This window comes from Aedes aegypti, chromosome 3 (genome assembly GCF_002204515.2).
Source record: "Aedes aegypti strain LVP_AGWG chromosome 3, AaegL5.0 Primary Assembly, whole genome shotgun sequence".
In the NCBI taxonomy this organism is placed as follows: Eukaryota; Metazoa; Arthropoda; class Insecta; order Diptera; family Culicidae; genus Aedes; species Aedes aegypti.
The window spans coordinates 340,388,203-340,412,146 of NC_035109.1; the positions used below are offsets into that span (position 1 = coordinate 340,388,203).

General features: G+C 39.9%; 1 protein-coding gene across 2 annotated transcripts in view; it reads right to left on the reverse strand.

Annotated features, from left to right (window-relative positions):
• Window positions 1-23,944, reverse strand: part of LOC5577758 (ras-related protein Rap-1b) — a 436,890-nt gene that overhangs the window by 15,927 nt on the left and 397,019 nt on the right. For both annotated transcript variants that reach the window (XM_021849004.1, XM_021849005.1), the window contains exon 6: window positions 1,569-1,766. In XM_021849004.1, coding sequence (XP_021704696.1) covers window positions 1,569-1,766 — 198 coding nt within the window. The remainder of the gene's footprint in view (window positions 1-1,568; window positions 1,767-23,944) is intronic.

Here is a 23,944-nt window from a genome sequence, read left to right on the forward strand (position 1 = left end):
CGACCCTGGGATTGCCGGAGAGATCTTGCGTCTTGAGTTGGCCTGGCACTGTATGTTTTACCGATTAGTTTCAAACACAAGTAAAATTGGAGACAAATGATGCTTATCATCACCGTGCATGTTGGAATTCATGTCACAAGTGTTTATGGGAAGGATTCGTATGTATTGAATCACGTGTTCATACATAAATGCTAATGATCGAAGAAAACCATGAATTCCCTCTGCCAAAGCGCACCGAGTGGCTCCCATTTGGTGCAGCTTTGTTTATCAAGTTCACAGTTCAATGCGTGAAGTGTTCACCAGGAATGACCATCATTTCAGATGTACCTGCTGACCTGCTGATGTTTTACTGCAATATAAAAATAATCACAGAATCTAAAAGTTGTTTGATTTCCATCACCATCGGATAGAACATCAGAAAAAAAGTTTCATTGGGATTCAAGCTCGTGCCTTCTGAGTGGTAATCTAGTGTGCTACCACTAGGTCATCTTTACTTCTTGAAGGAATGGTGATAAACTTGAATTACGGCTTCTGTGGATTGATAAACATGTTTTATAACAAGCAAATGCAAGTATTTGTGGCATGTAAATGCCTTTACTTCATGTCTTAATGTGATTTTCAGATAAACAGTACTTAGTGTGGTGTGGCAAGATAAAATTTCAAAGAAAATAGATCAACGCCACCGAAACAGTATTTAATTTTAATTAATCAATTGCTGCCCAATTTCACTGGCCTCTGTTTCTATGAGTTGCTTAGAATGGATAAATTGTAGGAATATAGAAGGAAATTGGAAAAATATAGCTTTATATCTGAAAAACGAATTCCCTCTGATAACGTGCGTTAGTTTATGGTTCACTTTGACTGAACAAAATTAGAGTTTTACGTGTCCTTCCAAACAAAATTTATGATCTAAGATTACAAGGGATTGTTCAAATCACTTAATATTTTTATAGTATAGAGGTTATGATTATTTAAGTCCTTTGGTGTAAAAAACTCAATTTTGGAAAAAAATGGCACTTGGTGCGTTTTGGCAGAGTCCCGACCATTTGTGAATTATAATGTCCAACCTTATAAATAAACGATATAATTTCAATGTCCACGTTGAAACAAACATGGCTCTATACCTTTAAACCTGCATTAATAACTGCGTAAAAATAACCACAATATTTAAAAAAAAACGACGTAAAAAATAACGTTGTTTCAAAAAACGACGTAAAAAACCACGTTATTAAAAAAAAAACTTTGTGTTTTTCTACATTTACTATTCGGAAATAAGGCTGTTTGAATACTTTTTCGACAATTTGTAAATATTTTCAGAGAGTCTGAATATTGGAACAGTCTGGTATTTGATTCACCACGTTAGTGAGAGCTAGCGTTGCTAGTTGTAGGTGTAGGTATAGTAAAAGCTTTTTCGTGATAAATTATTGCGGTCAAAAAAGAGAGAAAAATCCTGCAATTGATAGTGGAATGCACTGCAATGCTGCTATAGATTAGTTTTACTTTACCAATCGCAGTGCACTAGTAGCTCGTGATGGATGGATTGATATAAGTCCCGTCTCGCTGCTTACCTGTCGAACATCGTCATCCTCGTCGGCGAGGTCGGTTTTGTTGCCAACAACAACTATTGGCACCGCTGTGGTTGCTTTGATTTCATGGATCTGCTGCCGGATTGCTTTGACCTCTTCGAAGGTAACACTGTCGGTGATGTCGTACACCAGGATGAAGGCGTCCGCCGACGAAATGGACAGGGCTCGCATCGCCGGGAACTGCAATGAGACGATGTGGTATTTGAGTACATTGATAGAGCACTAGAACTCTTTTTTGAATGCTATTGATATACACAGAATAATTTCAATATTTTTTGAATTTGTCAATAGTAATACACAATTTCGTACAATGTTGATCTTTCAGTTAAAATTATTGGTCTTCATATGCGACAAAATTTCGTTTGGGGATTGTCCAGAAGAGAATCTCTTAAAAACTTCGCTGTCTCTTGAGGAAGTCATTGAGGATTCTCCACAAAAAAGCTGGTTTAATTATTGGAAAAATCATCGAACGAAAATCTTCAGGCAGAATTCCAGAAAATACCCAAGTAACCAATGAGCATGAGCTTGAGCATGAGCGGTCATCTGTACAATTCGTAGTTGCTACTCCATGATTCACCAGAACAATCGAAGTTGCACAGCGAATTAATTAATGGAGCTTGGGATCAGCTTACCATTCTTCAATGTGCACAAATCGAGAGCTCAAATTTTAGAAGTCAATAACGGCGCCAGCCACGTCCCTACGGTCATCGGGAAGAGAAGGAATGTTAGTTAGACAACCGTTGTTACTAGAGACCGAGTAAACCTCTGCATGTCCACAGTTGTCATGGAAAGAATATTGGGTTAGAGGGATAAGGTAGAGATCTGGGAGTCATTAATGTTTGGTGATGCGATCCATTATTAACAAGTGTTCATCGCTTGCCCCCGCCACAGCAAGCGACACGATCAATAGATCAAACACTACTAACGTTCCTGCCCTCTTCGCCCGCCCCCGCAGGAGCAAGCAACCAAGTCGAAGGATCAAACACTACTCCAGAAAATACCCAAGTAACCAATAAGCATAAACTCAGAATTCTTGAAGGATTTCCCGAAATAATCTCGGGAGCTATTCTTGGGAGATTCCATGGGGAAGTTTTATAGGAGTACCTAAAGAAATAGCTTGAACAATGAACAGTAAAATAGAAGCACTCCGAGGCACTGTACACACTCCCAAAAATCATGTAAGACAACCAGAATGTACGTATAATGAAATCACCTTTTGCGTTATGCGATGTTTAAAGGGACGAATGACCCTCGGGTTAAAGTCCCCCGCTGTTTGATGAGGGGTAATGCGATGTTTATATGTGCAAAGATTCACGTATAAGACGTCATGAAAAGACCTTATACGTACAAAACTGGAGGAGATATACGTGCATATTTTAGTTGATGAGAAATAGCATGCAATGCGAGTGTATAGATTTTATTGCGAACAAATATGTACTCTTATGCGACTTAATTTAGGAACATCAATGACTCAGCAAGCTGCTTCACAGCACTCCAATCTGGAACCCCTCATCACCCGTGGTTCCAGGACACAGTGGTGTTTCTGGTAACGCAACCGCAGATATCCTAGCAGGATCCGGCCCTTCTGGTCCTCTTTATAGCACTAGGGTACCCCTTGCTGATATTCGAAGGTGGGTGAAGTCGACCATACGCGTGACATGGCAGGCAGAATGGGCGAAGTCACGAGGGGCCTAGCTGCGAAAAATTAAACGAAGCACCGATGCTTGAACAGACCTGAAATCGATGAAGGACCAAATAATAATCTCCTGGTTGAGATCCGGCCACACAAGGATGTTCCACAATTACGGAGGAAACCCTTTCCATCGGTCCTGCGAGGTCTGTGACACGGGTAACAAAGTTGAGCATTTTATCTGCAACTGCCCGGCCTTTGATAGCCCCAGACAGATGTAGAGTAAAGTGGGGCAAAAGTTCGAGTGGGGTAAGAGTTTCTTTTTAAGATTTCTAGCTCAATTCAAAACAAATCTTATAAATGTCATGGTGGTTCGAATGCTATTCAATTAAGAGACTTTCAATCCAAATATCATAAAAATTGATTAAGATTTGGAAAAGTTATGGCTATTTGTTGTTTTTCGACGTGAATATTGTAATTTTTGGTCAAACTTTCGTTGCATGGAACCAATTGAAGATAAAATCTTTTTCAATATTTTATGTAAGGGCGTTTCTAGGCCTATCATAAGATTGCTTTGAGGTGTATTAGTTTTTGCATAAATGCTTGAAAACAATTTTTGGCCCATAGTGGGGCAAAAGTTCGAATCAGCGGGGCAAAAGTTCGACCCATGTATAAAATCACGGAAAAATTTGCAAATTGCCTAAAATCCACATACTATCTTCTAATTTAGTTAAATTTGTCTGATCGTGCGAAATCTGTCACCAAAAATTTACATTTCTACTTAGTTTTGCGAAAAACTGCTTTTTTTGAGTATATTATAATTATTCTGGTTTTGGGCATTTTTTTGATGAAAATTTAGTGTGTATTTTTCGTCAAACTTAAGTATACGGCTGGTGTAAAGTATGCCTGTCATAAAAGGATCGATATTTTGTGTTTTAGCCAGCGAACTTTTGCCCCACACTAGATTCGAACTCTTGCCCCACCGGTGGGGCAAAAGTTCGAAAAAGACAATCAATTTTGAAACTGTTATAACTTAAAATGGGTAAATATTTTGACACAAGTTTGTTCAGCAAAATTATGGCCAATATGTTAAAGGTTCACTGTATGGTATTTGTTTTGTTTTAACTGCTATTGTTTTCCTGGAAACTTTGATTATACCACTAAGGTCGAACTTTTGCCCCACCTTACTCTATGAGATTTCTGGTAGCATACGAGAAGCCCTACAGGACGACCTCTCTTCAATGGGGGCGCTTATATCCTTCATTAAGGACGCAAGATTATACTATAAGGTTTAGATATATTGTCCTTGTACAATTCACGTGATCGTAACCCACTAGCTGTTGTTGTCCCATGATATGCATGTTCTGCAATAGTTTTAAACATGTCCGTCCATTTGTTCGCTCTGATTGTTAGGCACATAAGAAGTGGCTCCTTATTGTACCCCCAGCTTTATGTCGTGTTAATTTGTGACTTTTTGTCGATTAGTTTTATCTAAATCTCACTCGATGTAATAACTATGTGTCCCTACTAGTGTCGCTGTGCACGTGCTGTAGCCTTAGGTGCAGAAGCCTCATTGCTTGCAAGCGCACGGGCGCGCTGTACATTGTGAGACCTTTTTTGATGCGCCTCATTTTTCTTGTGATGTGTCTCAATGCGATCTCATGCGCTCCGTCACATGTGCTGTTTAAAATTCAGCGCAATAATTGTGTGATTACAAAAGTTTTCAACGAGGATCGGAATTGTAACTCTTGGATCGCGAGTCTTCGAACATATTATGTAGGCCATAGTTGTAGAGGCTCTTCGTTACTAAGCAGTTGTTTCACAACTTGGATACCGATGGCGAGCCGTAGCGCCGAGTAGCGCATGAGACAAGTCTCCCCGAGAGCAAATCACCTAGCACGCGCTTTTAGAATTTTCGTGAGCCTCCGTCTATCGCAGCACACTAGGATTCCGATGAGCTGAGAGACGGTTGGGTTGGAGGCTCGTCAGTATTGCTGCGTGCGTTTGAAATGCAAATATCAAATGCGGGAACACCAAATGCGGTAAGATTTTTCACAAGAAATGCGGTGTCAAAGATCAATTTTTCTTGCTAGGACGGCGGTGATTTTTATAATCGTTGCTAGGTGTGCTTTGATTGTTTCGTGTTACCGCATTTGGAGGACGCTTAGTCAAGATTTGCATCTCAAACGCAAACAGCAATACATTTCTAGAGGAATTCGCGATTAGGGCCTATCTGACAAATCAATAACAATGAGAAAATAATCAATGAAATTTTCATGTGCAATTTTAAATCCCAATTGGAGAAAATATACTCAAACTTTAACCTTTTCACATTAAAACATATTTCATAAACTAAGTTTTAAAATCCTCATCAATACCACACACATCTCCTACAATTCCCCTAACTATTTCGTACTCAAAAAATCTTTAAAGGTTTCGCCTAAAACGTACTCGAGAATGCCAGTATCGCCCAATGTTATGAGCCTGTAATCGATATTATTTTCAGTGTCGCCTATTACTTTGCGCCGTGTTGACATTCTGGTTTCAATTAAGCCCGCCATGTACGCCTTGTTTATTTTTTGTTTGCAGTGTCGCCGTTTACTCTCGCCGTGTTTTGATTTCGATTTCAGATGCGCCCATCACTTTGATAAACAAAAACAAAGGCGTAACCAATAAAGTGTGTGGTTTGGCATGAGGTGAAGTTTCGTCTTCTACAAATTTGCGTTTTTTGAATAGTTAAATTATCGATAGGGGAAAAGTTCAAGTGCAGTGAATAGACAATCGAGCTACAATTTCAACGCTATATTTTCTTAAATTGTGTACATTGTGTCAGTTTCGCCTGATTCGCGAATCTTTCTAGATTTATGTGCTCCTGAGAAATACAGTATTGGACAAAACATTTGCAACTTTTCCGATTTTCCATACAAAATGACCAACTTTGGAAAGCTAGATCTCAGTTATTTATGGACCGATTTGAATGAAATTTTCACACAACATCAGATATAACTTGAATTTTAACATATATTTTTGTATAATTTTTCCAATCATGAGCTTACAAGTTATAACGATTTAACTAAAGTGTAGTTTTCGACGAGAAATTCAAAACACTTTATCTCAAAATTGTCTTCAGCAAACTTGTTCATCTCGTTAACAGCTACAACTTTGCTGAGGATACCATGAAGCTATTCCTTCAAAATGTTTAGTTATGTCATTTATAAAAAGTCGACAAAAAATTCACTTAAGTCAAACCGTTACTGCTTTTGACCTTGTGATTGGAAAAATCACTCAAAAATATATGTTAAAATTCATGTTTTGTCTGATGTTTTGCCACAATTTCATTCAAATCGGTCCATAAATAGATGAGATATAGCTTTACAAAGTTGGCCATTTTGTATGGAAAATCGAAAAAGTTGCAAATGTTTTGTCCAATACTGTATGTAACTCTAGTCCGTAGACTAGTTACAACATTTATGTTGTTTTTCTCAGGCTGGCCCTTCAGGCTTGTCCTGTTTTTTTTTAATTCTGACTGGGGATGAACCTGCCTACGTTAGAAAATCCCTTCAATAAAAAGAAATTCAATTCAATTCCCTTAGATGGGGTGACATTGAGTCATTTTAATTGAAATTGACCAATGACGAAATACAGATGTTCATGTCCATTGTTGTTACTTAAATTTGTATTTAGCGTCAGATAATAGATCAAGGTCTAGAATGCTGACAAAAATGTAATGTAATATGTCTAACATGGGTACCACGTGTAGTACCAAGGGACCGAATCTAGTACTAGATGTGGTACTCATTCTGAACCGAAATACTATGTCTCGAAAACTTATTCTAACAGACTCAAGTCAAAAAAGTATACAAACTTACTTTATCGATTCTACGTGTTTCGCAGACGAAATTCTACACGTTGCGCTCTGAACCAACTCGATTTTTCACTTTTAAAACGTTTAATTTCCGGATTTACAAAACGACGAAAGTAAGATTCTCAACTTTCGCAACCTAACCACTACTTTCGCCGCCCCGCTGTATGGAGAGACAAAGTGACTTAACCACGAATCAAAACAAAACACTACTTGAGCCGATTTTACACTGGTAGAAAAACGTCGAAAGTAACTAAATAAATCGGCTTATCATTTTGTAATATTTTTTTTTGTGGGAAATAACAGGAACTCCCTAGTTTTTGAACACGAGCTTAATGTATGCAAAATTTAAGCGATGTACACGGCGAAAAAAATTTAAAAAGTTGATTAATTTTAAAACAGTTTTAGAAGACAGGTTGTGATTCTTCTGAATTAATTTTCTCAAAACCATATGAAAGTTACTTACGTCGATTTGAAAAAGTAATCGAGAAGTCTTTGATTTGCCGGTTGTTTAATTTTCGATGTGTTTCAATTAGAAAAATTAAAATTTCCTTGTTTTGAATTGTAGCGCCATCCAACACAAAGTGAACGTACCGGTTTTACCGCAACAACTATTAATAGGTACGGAAACCAAGCGAACCTACATCATCCCATGAACCCGGAGGGAATTCGTTGTTTTCTCTGACCTCTACATTTCCCGACCAGCATCGCAGCATCCACTGCTGCTAAAACAGAATCAAGCAAAGCGAAAACGTAAATATTTGGCTACACCGTTGCAAACTGCCATCGGCGAAACAACAACGACAAGTAAAGCCGATTCTCGCTTTTGTATCATCAGGTGCCACGTTGATCGAAATTGCAACCGAATAGCTGCCGATAATTGTCCATTAGTATCGGCTTAAAGCGACTGTGGTTGTTACATACTACATTAGACTGATGCAAATTTTGAAGTTTTTGCTCCCTTATGCTTGAACGGTTTCAATTATGATGAAAATCATTCTCCCAAAATTTGAAGTGATTTGGAAGAAATATGGTTGTGCACAGGCCATTTGAAGTTTCTATGGAAATGACTATGGAAAAGACTAACCTTTTGTGTTCACTCCTCTAACCGCTCGTAATAATAATTTATGGAAAAGTGAACAAACTTTACTCATGTGAAATCTTTCCAACTACAATTTTGCCGAAGACCATATTTTGGTGGGACTTAAGGATAATTTGTTATTATTGATAATAAAGTGTAAATCATGCAGCTACTTTTAGAGCAACACTGCTGTTTTGCTGTAGAATATAGTAGCCTGGATTACTTTGATCTATTATACCCGCCAGAAGCACCACTGTTGCCTACCGAGCAGTTGGTTAAGCATGCAAAATGGAAACCTAGTTTATGAATAGCAATGTATCCTTAAGTTCTATCAAAATGTGGTCTTCAGCAAAGATGTAGCTGAAAAAAATTCACATGAATAGAGGTTGTTCACTTTTCCATAAAATATTATGTCGAAGAGATAGAGGCGTGAACACAACAAGTTGGTGTTTTCCATAGTAATCTCACTATTAACTTCAAATGGCTTGTGCACAGTCAAATTTCTTCCGAATCATTTCAAACTTTGGGAAGATGCTATTTACCATAATATAAATCGTTTAAGCATAAGAGATTCAACATTTCAAAATTTGCATCACTCTAATACTACATAGCTCACGTTACATGATGATGTTTCAGAACAAGAACAGAGCCAATAATGAACGTGGGCCGGTTTACGAGCAATGGCAACCATGTTGTTGTGTACAATTAGCACAGCTGCATTTCCTAGTATTGAAGCTGCATGTAGGGTAACTCGAAACAATACGTCCTAACGAGGCAATGCATCCACTTCAATTTAAAGTGATTGAGGCTTCTTTTACATATAATGTGATTACATATCTTAAATATAGGCGAAAAATGATGTTGCGCAAATGAGTATAAACAATAAATAAATTTTCCAAAAATATTGATAATCAAGTATTGGGTGTAAAGTTTTGCGTCCGATAGACAAACCTAATTGTAAATGACTATTATTGCTGTGTGCATTTGAAATGCAAATATTAAATGCGGGAACACCAAACGCGGTAAGATTTTTCACAAGAAATGCGATGTCAAAGATAGATTTTTCTTGCTAGGGCGGCGGTGATTTGTTTAATCGTTGCTAGGTGTCCTTTGATTGTTTTGTGTTACCGCATTTGGAGGATGTTTAGTCTAGATTTGCATTCCAAATGCAAACAGCAATACTATTTTACTTATTACAAAAACTTTTACTGAAAGACGACTGCGTTAATGTGCCGTTTTAAGCTTAACAGGTGGTGGAGTTCTCTTTGGAAACATTTCTACAACGCCATGGAATTTATCTGGGTTGTTTTGAAACGTCAAGATTTGGACCGTTTACAAGAAACATCTTGTGTTCTTTTAAGAAGCTATCTGGTAAGAAAAAGTTGCATGCAGAGTATTACCAACTAGATAAATAACACTTTGGCCTAAAATAATATTGAAGTAATGCATTTGCTACTGTGATAGAGCAGTTCTTCATGGGGGGGAGGGGGGTGTGCGCGTATTATACCTGAGTAACGCCCTTTTGAAGTTTATATGACAGAAATCACATGAAGTATGCCATGTTCCAACAAACAGTAGTTTGTAGTTTTTTTTATCGGGTTTTAGATATTGAAAAATATATTTCGTAAAAATGTTCTAGACCGACATTTGATAAGGGCAAATGCTATGTTTGGTTATGAATAATCAGCCAATACACGAAAAATTATATCTATGATTTTAGGAAATTGTCCAAAGCATTCAAATATGAATGAATAATTGTTGGACAGGTTATGCATACACGCCTATTTGAATGTATGGAAAGAACATTGCATGGGGAATTCCGTTCCATATATAATCAACGATTCGGTGCATACATAATCGTTACACCTTTGCTGTTGTTCTTAGGGGAAAACACTAATTTTCGACCACAAGAAATCTGTGCCAATTTTCGGATTTTCATACAAAGTAGGCCAAAATCGTATGAATGGGTCGAAAATTAGTGCTAGGTCAAAAATTGGTGCTCTTCCCCTATTTCATTCAATTGCATAACATTTTCACGTACATATATTGTCTAGACTCACATTAGAAAAGGGCCAAACTATAATTGAAATGCATACAAATAAATAAAGCTGAACATTGACTGTATCAAAGTTGACCGAAACAACGCACTCACGATCCTGCTATGAAAATGATATGTCAAGATTTGCAGAAAGAAATTAAGAAACGTTTTGCACAATTAAGAAACAAAAATTTTGAAAATAAGATTTCTCAATTGGACCCTGGCTCTAAGCCCTTTTCGAAATTATCTAAAATCTTGAAAAAACCTCAGAAGCCAATACCGGCATTGAAAGAGGAAAAAGATTATTACTAACTAATTACGAAAAAGCTCAAAAAATTGCTATGCAGTTTGAAAGTGCGAACAATTTTAATTTAGGACTTACTAGACCAATTGAAAATCTCAGACAGGCTCTTCTAATGTCAGCCTAGACAATATGTGTACATGTAAATTTGGGATCGTTCAAGTATTACGTAACGTAATAGGAGGAGGAAGGGGGTCTTCGATAGTGTTAAGGTTCATAAAAATATTTTAAATTTTCCATACATAAGCTGTTACGTGGGGGAGGGAGGGGGTCTCAGATTGGAAAATTTTGCGTTACTTAATATTTGAATCATTCCTGTCATGCAACTTGCTAAATTAAATGAAATAAGAACAACCGCAAAGGTGCAATGATTATGTATGCACCTAACCGTTGATTATAGATGGAACGGAATTTACCGTGCAATATTCTTTCCATACACTTCAAAATAGCGTATCTGCATATCCTGTCCAAAAATTTATTCATACATATGTGAATGCTTTGGGCAATTTCCTAAAATCACTATCAGACCCTAGATTGGTAGATATCATTTCTGGGGTATTGGCTGATAAGTTATAACTGAACATAGCATTTACCCTTTTCAAATGTCGGTCTAGAAACATTTTAGAAAAATGTGTTATTCAATATCTAAAACCAGAGAAAAAATTAAACTATGAAATTTAATTATAATCTGTTTGTTAAAACAAGTTAAAGTGGCATACTCATGTGATTTCAATCTTATAAACTTCAAAAGGGCGTAGCTCAAAATTCTGACTAAGATTTTATTCAAATTCGGCCAAAAGGTACAGAAAAACGTCAGAAATCAACTGCCGTGTGGATGGTATATTTTATTTGATAATAATGGTAATTGGAGCACCGTGAATCCATGTTCCTTGCAGTTGCCCAAAACTTTAAGACACATAAGGTAATAGAACTTAACATAGAATGCCGTAATACTGCGATCTGTCAAGCTTGGTAGTACCAAAGGACCAAATGCAGTACTAGAAGTGGTACCCAATCTGAATCCGACTATTTCGTCTCTGCAATGACGGCTTACTTTAATCGACAGTGACTATAGACGAGTCACATGAATCTGCTTGATTTATAAAATAGGGCCCTGAATCATCATCAGTGAGCGTGAAAAAGGTTAATAAATGAGATATGAATACGAATTAGCCAACAGTGCTAAGGTCCGCTGCTACAAAGCGAAGCTATTCCGCTGGTGTCTTGATTTGACTCAGTAGATTCAGAATTTTAACGTTATGGTAAATTACTTAACTTCCCTATGAATTGAGTATCCTTGAGCCTGCGACACGATATGCGTAAATAAAACTTGACTCATAGTTAATAACTGTGGTAGTGCTCATAGAACACTATGCTCAATAACAGTTACAGTCGCAATGGAAACACATGTAGAAATGGTCATCTGAATGATATAAAAGTAGTGATAATGCATAGCTCGTAACAAAATTCGCAACTTTGAAAAATAGAATACCATGAATGGGCAAAACATGAAGTCAACAACTCAACAGGACCAATATTTGCCTGTCGATTTTTTGCATGTTTGCATTCTCTACACGAATAACTTCATCAAAATTCTATTTTACTCAACAACGCTGTAACTGTGCATCAATCTACCAGATACAAATTCCAATCGAGGATTCCAATCACAGGGAAACTACCCCTCACATTCTCAACCGCTCCCGGACCGTAGACTACAAGTTTCACGTACGTTCGTAGTAGGCGGTGAGAATTTTCCGTTTCGATCACTTCATTGCTTTGGCAGTCAGACAGCGAACACGTGGTTAACCCTTTCGGGACGGATGATTTTACATCTTTAGGATCATATATCTCTTGGTAAGTGGTAACGCTCCAGAATGGTTGTACTCTTCATAAGGTGTTTAATGTATCTCATTGGCTGTGGAGAAATCTAAACGGAAAGCAAGAATATTTGAATCCAATCCAGATTGAGTCGTTTCAAAAATTTTTAACCAGCTGCTTCGCCCCGAAAGGGTTAACTGGGAAAACCAACCACGCTCGCTTCCAATTGAAAACCCACTTGCCAAAAGGGAGGAAAAATACGGGAAACATTCGCATCGGTGCACTGCTGGAAATGCCACTCTCCCTAGTATCTCAGTCGTCTGCAGTGGCGTGGACCACAACAAACATGGAAAAGCTCAGCGGTGGCGGCGGCGCACAGTGCGTTGAATATATAGAGATGCGGGACAAAAATCAAAACTGGAAGATCAAGCCATTTTAGCACCTTGGTATGGAAGGGAAAGTGGTTTCTGGTCAAAAGATCTACAATTTGCATAAATGACATATAATATACACATAATCGCAAAACTGTCCCAAACGCCAATTTCAATATTTTCAAAGAAAAACATTGCAATTTGTACTTTTATTGCTCATAATGATGAAAGAAGTTATTTTCAAATATGTCTCTTCTCACCCATAGCTGCAAAAGTGACTTATATGCCTTTATCCAAAAAAATCGCAATTTTTTAGTTTTTAATATAAAATTTAAATAAAATCTTGGAAACTACGTTTAAAGTATATGATTTCAAGCATCAACTTGCTCTGGTGCAATGTCTGGTTGGGCCAAGACCACATAGCGTTGCAAGATTTTCGGATTTTTTTATCAAAAACAACTCATTTTCATACCTGTGCTGGTTAAGGAGTATACCTAAAAATTGTCAAAAATCTCGAAGAGTTGCAGGGAGTTGCAGCTGCATCTTTCAGATCTTTTAGAGGACACTCTAAGAAACATGTCTGTATGTGATTTAGGGCGGAACTCGGTGGAACTTTTTTTGAATCGATAATCAAAGTTACTGGTTAGTATTCCATGAGTTTTATTTCATAGCCAACTCAACGTGCCGATTTCTTATATTCAAAGTTAAAATTGGTTTTCTTATCCCATCAAATATACTTTACCAACCTTCAGCCATGGTTTCTTTTAGATTTTGGTTGATTGCATTGGTTTCAACACTCTCAGTACTAGTTTAAAAGAATGCTGAAAACATGCGACAAAATGTAGTTTTTCTGCTACTCCGACAACTGTCACTTTCGACACTTGTTGTAGTAGTTTTAGTGCTCTGTATAGCTTATCATTACTTGTTTCAATAACGGATGTTATCTATAAACACTTGTGGATACTAATTTTCTCCGCATAAAATAACTTGAAATTTGATTTTTGTCTATGGAGCAACGCACTGTGCGGCGGCAGCGTGTCAACCAACCGTGGCAGTCGCGTAGGTGTGTGAAGCTCGTATCCTACAGGGTATATCCTATAGCTGGTGTGAAGGACAAAAGATTTGGACCAACTTACTAAAATTTCTCATATTTGCTGAATTTCTGTATCTTTATAATTTCATTTTATTGTTCAATTTTCCAATAAAAGCATTAGCAGAACAGAACAAAAGCACAATAAACAACAATAAATAAGTTGAAAAATGATAGAAAATACTGAAAATATACTGTTCTACCAAAACTCCTATCGCTTTAAGATAAAACAACTTGGAATCCAAGTAGCAAAACTTTAAAGGCACAAATCTCGCAAAAGGAGCATGAAACATTTATTATGTGCACTATATATCATAAAGTTTAAAATTAAAAGATTATATTTTTGGGTGTCTTTGAAATTAGATTATAAAATAAAATTATTGCCACAAAAGTACGATCGTAAAATGCTTCAAACACAGCAGCTCAGCAATATTAGCAAAAAACTAGTGAGGTGATCTCAAGGTTTTGTCCGCCACTGTTAAGCATCGCCGGACGGAAGAAGGCAATGTTTGTGTAAACAATTTTCTGCCTACATTCTTTCCACCTCCGTCTTTTGCGCTTCTTCTTGTTAAGCAGAAGCTAAAAGGCGGAAACGGAAGCTGTCCGTTTCCCACACAGACACAGTCGACCAGCGGTGCGTTAGCAGTTGATTGGCAGTCAGCCAGTTAGTTAGCCATCATCATCGCGTTCCGTCGTTTAGTTACGGCAAGGGCAACATCATTTCCATTTACCTACTATAGCTTGTCTGGGATAAGCGTGCTTTCGATTCAGGATGGATGTGGCCGTCACTTGCCTTTCTGTGGACATCAGATGGTGGCCGATGATGGTGGGAGTCGCTCGATTGCGTTGTTGAGCAGATCGTAGAGAGTAACATGGGTGTAGAGATTTGCTTGAGAAAGGGCTGATAGTTCTGAGAATGTCATGGTTCGTACTAATAATGTGCGTTGTTTTGACATGATATCCTCAGAAATGTCCTGTCTCAGAACATAGGAAGCGATTATCTGAAAGGTCGCAAGCTGATGGAACTGATTGTGCATGAAAATCTTTTAACTGTTTCATTCTGTGCTGGTCCTTGTCCTACGTTGAGGATTTTTACTTGGTGTTCATTCATTTCATTAGCTTGGCATAACATCCAATGCTCAATAGTACCGTATCAATAACTTCGCTCCACAACACCTGACTTGCAGTTGCTTCCCTTTTTTCCCGGCTGCGCCCTACACTTGCACAATACTGTAGCAACTGGTAAGCTTATTTCCTCCACTGCGCAACATGCCTTCACTTGCCCCTCCAGATTAGAAGCGAACACCATCATACAGGAATGTTGTCTAATTTACTCAAAACATGCATTGCCCAAAGTATCCTTCTGGATGCTAGGTCGCTGTCTTAGAAGGTCTGCTAGGACAACGTCTTGGATGCTCCTAAACATACAAGATCTTCGAAAAAACTGAAAGGATTGGTCAAGAACTTCACGCAATAATGTACACTCTACTTGCTCCATTACCACGCTAATGAGTTTTATTTATTTAGTTTTACATCAATTAGCTCGATAAAACCTCGCCAATAATATTTCGCCAATTCACTCGGTTCATGGCCGCTTCTCTCCATCCTCGACTGCGACCCACGCTCTCCAGATCCTGGTGCATCTGGTCAATCCAGCTAGCTCGCTGCGCCCCACGCCTTTTGTTCCGACCATATGTTCATACCATCATCTGTACAGGGCTGTTGTCTGGCATTCCTTCCGGCTCTAGCCACCAGCTCTAGCCACCTTCAGAATAATGGGTTCACCATAGAGTTGAACGAGCTCGTAATTCATCCTTCGTCACCATACGCCGTTCTCCTGTAAGCCGTTGAAGATCGCCTTAGCACTCGGCGTTCGAAAACCCCAAGAGCATACAAGTCCTACTCGAGCATAGTCCACGTCTCATGTCCGTAGAGGACTACCGGTCTTATTAGCGTTTTGTACATCGTGCATTCGGTGCGGGGTGAATCTTTCTTGACCGCAGTTTCTTCTGGAGCCCATAATAGGCACGACTTCCACTGATGATGCGCCTTAGTATATCCCGACTAACATTGTTGTCAGCCGTTAGCAAGTATCCGAGGTAGACGAACTCGTCCACCACCTCGAAGATATCCCCGTCTATCGTGACACTGCTTCCTAGGCGGGCCCTCTTGTTGCTTTGCTTTTCAGGTGGGTGAACAAGTCTGCCACCGTTTCAAATTTTCTCCCAATAATATCCATGTCGTTCGCGAAGCAAACAAATTGTCCGGAACTCGTGAAAATCGTGCCTCGACTGTTAAGTCCGGCTCTCCGCGTGACACATTCGAGCGCAACATTCAACAACAGGCACGAAAGACCATCAACTTGTCGTAGTCCCCGCCGAGACTCGAACGAACTGGAGTGTTCGCCCGAGATCTCCACGCAGTTTTGCACACCGTTCATCGTTGCTCTAATCAATCTTGTGAGCTTCCTGGGAAAGTTGTTTTCGTCCATGATCTTCCATAGCTCTACACGGTCAATACTGTCGTATGCCACCTTAAAATCGATGAACAGATGGTGCGTAGGGACCTGGTACTCACAGCATTTCTGGAGGATTTGCCGCACGCAAAAAATCTGGTCCGTTGTCGAACGGTCGTCGATGAAACCTGCTTGATAACTTTTCACGAACTCGGTTGCTATAGGTGAAAGACGACAGAAGAGAATCTGGGATAGCACTTTGTATGCGGCATTTAGGATTGATTGCACGATAATTTTCACAATCCAGTTTGTCGCCCTTCTTGTAGATAAGGCATATAACGCCTTGCTCCACTCCTCCGGTAGCTGTTCCATCTTGACGAGCTCAACTCCAATACCATCCTTGTTGTTTTCGAGCAGTTGAATGGCATCCTTAACTTCTTCCATCGCGGGAGCTGGTTGGTTTCCACTGTCCACTGTGCTGACGTAGCCATCACCTTCGCTGTCCTGACCTTCTGTGCCTGTGTTCTCCGTGCCATTCAGATGTTCATCGTAATGCTGTTTCCACCTTTCATTCACCTCACGTCCTTCCTTCAAAATGCTCCCATCTTTATCCCAGCACATTTCAGCTCGCGGCATGAAGCCTTTGCGGGATGTGTTGAGCTTCTGATAGAACTTCCGCGTTTCTTGAGAACGGTCAGCAACTCCATCTTTTGGTATTCCACATCTTACAGGTGGCGCTTTTTGTCCCGGAATAGGTGGGTTTGCTGTTTCCGCTTCAGTCTGTATTGTTTTACGTTTTGCCGTGTACCATGCTGCAGCATTGCAACCCGCGCTGCATTCTTCTCCTCCAAAACCTCCTGGCACTCTTCGTCGAACCAACCGTTTTTTGAACTCCGTTCCACATATCCGACAATGCTTTCGGCAACATCATTAATGGCTGCTTTGACTGTCCTCCAGCAGTCCTCAAGAGGGGCCCAATCGAGCTCGTCCTCATCCAGAAACGCTGCCTCAAGACGCTGCGTGTACGCATTGGCGATATCCGATTATTTCAGTCGCGCTAGATTGTACCGAGGCGGGCGTCGGTACCGCACATCGTTGATAACGGATAGTTTTGGGCGCCTTTTCACCATCATTAGATAGTGGTCGGAGTCAACGTTAGCGCCACGATAGGTTCTGACGTCGGTTATGTCGGAGAAGTGCAGTCCATCGATCAAAACATGGTCGATTTACGATTCTGTCTGCTGAGGTGATCTCCAGGTGTACCGATACGGGAGGCTGTGCTGGAAATAGGTGCTACGAATGGCCATATTCTTGGAGGCGGCAAAATCTATCAGTCGTAGGCCGTTCTCGTTCGTCTGCCGGTGGGCGCTGAACATTCCAATCGTCGGTCTGAACTCCTCCTCCTGGCAAAGACCCAGGCATCAAAAACGGACTAACGATTGGAAACTCGGATCATGGAACTGTAAGTCTCTCAATTTCTTGGGAAGTACCCGCATTCTTTCCGAATTATTGAGGGTCCGTAAGTTCAACATCGTAGCGCTGCAGGAGGTTTGCTGGAAAGGGTCGACGGTACATACGTATAGGGATGATTATACCATCTACCAGAGCTGCGGCAACAGACATAAAATGGGCACAGCTTTTTATCGTGATGGGCGAAATGAAGAGGCGCGTGATTGGGTGGTGGCCAATCAACAACAGAATGTGCAAGTTGAGGATCAAAGGTCGTTTCTTCAATATCAGCATAATCAACGTGGACACCCCTCACCTAGCAAGTGACTTTCTACGCGCAGCTGGAACGTGAATACGATGGCTGCCCAAGTCATGGTGTCAAAATCGTTATAGGAGATCTCTACGCTCAGGTTGGCCAGGAGAAGGAATTTAGACCGATTATAGGGAAGTTCAGCGCTCACCAGCTTACGAACCAAAACGACCTTAGACTGATTGATTTCGCCGCCGCCAAAACATGGCCATACGTAGTACCTACTTCCAGCACAGCCTCCCGTATCGGTCACCTGGAGATCACCCCAACAGATTGAATCGCAAATCAACCACGTTTTGATTTATGGAAGACACTTCTCAGACATTATCGACGTCAAAACCTATCGCGGCGCAAACATCGATTCGGACCACTACCTAGTGACGGTTAAAGTGCGTCAACGACTCTCCGTTGTGAACAACATTCGGTACCAACGCCCGCCATGGTACAAACTGGAACGACTCAAGCTACCCGAAGTCGCAACTGATTACGCGCAAAGCCTCGAAGCAGCGTTGCCGGAAGAGAGAGAGCTCACCAAAGCCTCTCTTGAGGACTGCTGGAGTAGTCTCAAAGCAGCCTTTAACAACGCAGCAGAAGGTGCCATTGGGTTCGTGGATGGAAATCGACGGAACGGTTGGTTCGTGTCAGACTGTTCTGGACGAGAAGAATGCAGCGCGGGCGATGACGTTGCAGCATGGCACCCGTAAAAACGTGAAACGATACAAACAGAAGCGAAGACAGCAAACCTATATATTCCGGGATAAAAAGCGCCGCTTGGAAAAGTTGGAGTGCCAAGAGATGGAGCAGCTGTATCGTTCTCAAGAAACACGTAAGTTCTACAAGAAACTCAATGCATCCCGCGAAGGCTTCGCGCCGCGAGCCGAAATGTGCCGGGATAAGTATGGAGGTATCTTGACGGACGAACGTGAGGTGATTGAAAGGTGGAAGAAGCACTACGATGAACACCTAAACGGCGTAGAGGAGGAAGATCAAGACAGCAAGAGGAATGGCTTCATCAGTACGGTGGATGAGGGAGACGTGCCATCTCCCACAATAGGTGAAGTTAAAGATGCTATCAAACAGCTCAAGAACAACAAAGCAGCTAAAAAGGATGGTATTGGAGCGGAACTTATTAAAATGGGCCTTGACAGGTTGGCCACTTGTCTGCACCGATTGATAGCCAAGATTGTCGTCTGGGATACAGAACAGCTACCGGAGGAGTGGAAAGAGGAAATAAAATACCCAATATACAAAAAAAGGCGACAAGTTAGAATGTGAGAACTATCAAGCGATCGCCATTCTTAACGCAGCCCATAAAGTGCTTTCCCAGATCATCTTCCGCCGTCTATCGCCACTGGCAAGCAGATTTGTGGGAAGTTATCTGTTTTGTGGACGGGCGATCGACGACAGACCAAATATTCATGTTGCGGCAGATCCACCAAAAGTGTCGCGAATGTAAAGTCTCTACGCACCACCTATTCATCGATTTCAAAGCGACCTATGGACGAGAATAGTTTTCCCGGAAAACTGACTAGACTGATCAAAGCAACGATGGATAGTGTGCAGTGCTGTGTGAAGATATCGGTTGCATTATCGGACCCGTTTGAAACACGCAAAGGACTTCGACAAGGCGATGGTCTTTCCCGCCTCCTGTTCAATATTGCGCTTGAAGGTGTTATGAAACGGGCGGGCTTCAACATGCGGGGCACGATCTTCAATAAATCCAGCCAGTTCATCTGCTTTGCTGACGACGTGGACATTGTCGGAAGAACGTTCCAGGTGGTTTCTGAACAGTATACCAGGCTGAAACGTGAAGCAGATCGGCTTGGATTGAAGGTAAATACATCGAAGACGAAGTATCTGCTGGCTGGAGGAACCGAGCGCAATAGAACTCGCATTGGAGACCTTCAAGCACTAGGAGTTTTTGAACGACGTGTGCTTAGGACGATCTTCGGCGGAGTATGTGAGAACGGCGTATGGAGGAGAAGAATGAACCACGAGCTTGCGCAACTCTACGATGAACCCAGTATCCAGAAAGTCACCAAAGCTGGAAGGACACGTTGTGAGAATGCCGGACAACAATCCCGCAAAAATGGTGTTCACCTCAAATCGGCCGGTACAAGACGAAGGGGAGCGCAACGGGCCAGGTGGTTTGACCAAGTGGAGCAGGATCTAGGAAGTGTGGGGCGATCGAGAAATTGGAGATTAGCAGCCATGAACCGAGTTAGTTGGCGTAACATTGTGGCGCAGGTCATGTCTTGAAGGACGTAGAGCCAGCAAAAGTAAAACAAGTATGAAACTGATGAACTAAAAATGCGTAAGTACCGGCCTATCAGAAGGTATGGTACGGTCAACCTATCGGAGCCCTTCTTGATAACTTCCACTTCTACATCACCCTTAAATATCTTAAGCTGTTGAAAGTGGGGTTTTGGTAACGAGAGTACCGGTTTTTCCGGTTCCGAAAATACCGCTACTGGAAAACATTGAGTACCGGTATTTTCGGTACTGAAGAAAAAATCTAATTATCGTTTGAATCAATAAATTTCTTCAATAAACGGTACATAAGTTTGGTAATGTTCGTTGATGGAGAATTTCTCAGGTCGATCGTATAGTATAGTGAAAAAATCTATCAGTACCCGGTACTACCGGTACTAAGAGTTACAGTACCGTAGAACCGATACTCGTCAAAAGTGTTCGGTATACTAGGAACTCTAGTTGAATGCCGTATTTAACTTTCCTCAAGAGACCTTCCTTAGCGAATCCATGACAAAAAATCGAAAGAACAAAATGTCAAATAAGGGAAAACTTCACATAATACAAATCATTTTCAACCATTTTGTCCTTTCCTTCGTTTTGTATTCCGACTCTTTGATCCTTCCTTAGCTTAGTGGTATAATCCACGACTACTGAGCAAAGCCATGCTAAAGATGTCTGGGTTCGGTTCCCAGACGGTGCAGAATATTTTCGTAATGGAAATTTCCTTGAATTTTCTGGCCATAAAGTACTTTAGTACTAGACACACGATATATGCATGCGAAAATGGCTTAAAGAAACTAATCACAGATTTGAATAGTGTTCCATAAATTGAGATTACCAATATTTCTATGAAGAGAAAAAAGACAGTTAACGTAAAAAGTTTGAGATGGTTTTAAATCAGGACCATGAAGGCTGTGAGTTAGCATATCCTTTATAAACTGCGTTTGGATGATCATCATTTCCAAAATTGAATGATTTACACTTAATCGAACATTTGAGCTATCCTAATCACAGACACTGTCCATACGTGTAAGATATTAAAGCTGAGGTATCTAAATTGAAAATTCACCTTATTATTCATGGTACAAAGTGACAGGATCGAAAGCACAATTAACCCATTAACGCCCGAATTATTTCACAGTTGTAGTAATCACCTGATTCTTTCTGGAGTATCGCATTATGATTAGAGAATACTTAAACCGTCATTTAAATGGAAATCTACGGTCACATTTTGTCACAGTACACAGTGGGTCATATGTACGCAAAATATTGAAAAAATTAAAATACTTGATTATTTTTGCAAATGTTTGAAGGTGATATGGTGCATTAAAAAGTTACAAGATATTATGACAAACATAATGAAAACGGTAAGAACATGATACCATAAGTATAAAAAACAAAACGAGGCTTAATTGAAAACTACACCACAGAATGATGCTGAATGTGACACGCGTACGAAACACACACACACGATCACATATACGTACATGCACAACACAAACTCGTTTGTACATACAAACATGCATACATTCATACACATATAGCCGCAGTAGTCGCATTTTCCTCTTTTATTTTACGCCAGGCTCGTTTGTATCAAATGGTTACGGGGTACACACTTATACAAATTTCCACGAATATGATATTTTTTGTCGTAATAAAAACCACTCAGGATTTAGCAGGATTCCCAACAATTACATATTGTTTCTACAGAAATCCTGAAGGCTTCGCACAGAATTCCAACAGGATTCTCGAAGAATATCACAAAATCCACATTGCATTAATTCCAGGATGCTGAATTCTCTTAATGTTGATAATTCCCGCAGTATTTCTACACAATACCCAAATAATTCTTACAATTGGTCGGCGTTAAGTCAGAGTGGACCAAGTGACATTTTTCATATTTTGAGAAAAACGGGCTCAAAGTCTAACGCTTTGTATTTTTTTATCTCAGTAAAATTTTGGTGCAATATTTCTACCCATCCTTGTGTTACTTTCAAACAATATAATGTGAAGTGATAAACATGAAAAATCACAATCCGAAACTCTGATAGAACGATTTTTTGATGGACTATGTGCACTTGGTCCACTCTGACTGAACAATTTCAAGAAAAAGAACAATCATTTAATGCTTGCGTGGTCAAACTGGGTGCATATCTTTGAGCTGAACATATTATCAAGACCCTTCGACATCAGTATCGTAATTTCTTCAATAATCCATATCTTCAATCTCAAAATCAGTGGCATTACGATACCTTGGAAATTAAGGTTTTGAAGGGTCAGGGCGTTGAAGACCAGAAATATTCAAATATGCGTTCAGTCAGAGTGGACCAAGTGCACATAGTCCATGAAAATCTTGAGTACCGACCAAAATATACTAGTCCAATAAGCGGGTTCTAGGACAGTCCATACATACACCATATAACTACCATAAACTTCTATCGAACTCTGAAATCGACTCAAAAAATGCAATAATCAATCAGTTTGTTGCTGTTTGACACTTGGTCCACTCTGTCTGCACAGAAATTGTTGCAATTTCTGATCACCTACTCAAATACGGTAAATGGCCAGATATCAAAATAAGATCCATCGAATTATGACATGTTTATGAGTTTCTATTGATGGATGGGAAGAAGAATCATTCCATGTCAAAAAATCTGGAAAATAACTTGAAATGTCTTGCATTTTCTAGACTTTCTCAGCGCATCGATCGTTTTCGTTGTTATGGTATAAAGCACTTGGTCCACTCTGACTGCATACTTTTATTGATTTTTATTGATCATCCAGAGTAGATTTGTTACATATCTCTCCCAATTTTCAACATTCATCAAATCGGATCAAAGTGAAATGGAGATAACGTTATTTTGCATCTAATGGCAGAATAATCCAATTTTCCCAAGTTTTGTACTTGGTCCAGTCTGACTTAACGCCGACCAATTGACTCTTACCAATAAGACCAATCCAAATTCCCAAAGTATTTCTACGTGATTCTCTCAGGAATACTAACTGTTTGCCATATAACTATAAAACAAGATTTCGACATCACAAGAATCTCAGCATTCTCGTTAGATTCCCAATGTTTTTGCTCACTATTTTCGCAATTTTGTTTACAAAATTTGCACAGACTGCATAACTCTAACAGGATTCCCTCAGTATATCCTTGGGTTACCATTTAACAATTCCCACTGAAATGCCAGAATCCTCACTGGAATACAAGCATCTGCACTAGAATCCCAAAATCCACACTAGAAATCCATGATCTATGCTGGAATCCAAAGATCCACGCTGGAATTCAAGAATCTACACTGGAAACTCAAACTCTTCACTGGTATCCATCAATGAAACCCTAGGATCCACATCTGAAATCCATACTGGAATATCCCAGGATCCCCAGTGAATTTCAAAGATCTACACTGAAAATGCATTATCTTTATTGGTGTTCAAATATCCACACTGAAATCCTAAAATCCACACTGAAATCCCAGCATTCACATTGGAAACCAAGGACCCATGTTCTAATCCTGCGGTTCACACTAAAATTACAAGGTCCATCAATACTGAAAACCCAAGGTCCCTACTGAAATCTCAGGTTTCACATTGAATTTACACGACCCATGCTACAATCCCAGGATCTAAACTGGAATTCACTGACTCAATTCCAGGAATTTCAATATCCACAATGGAATACCAAGATTCGGAACAA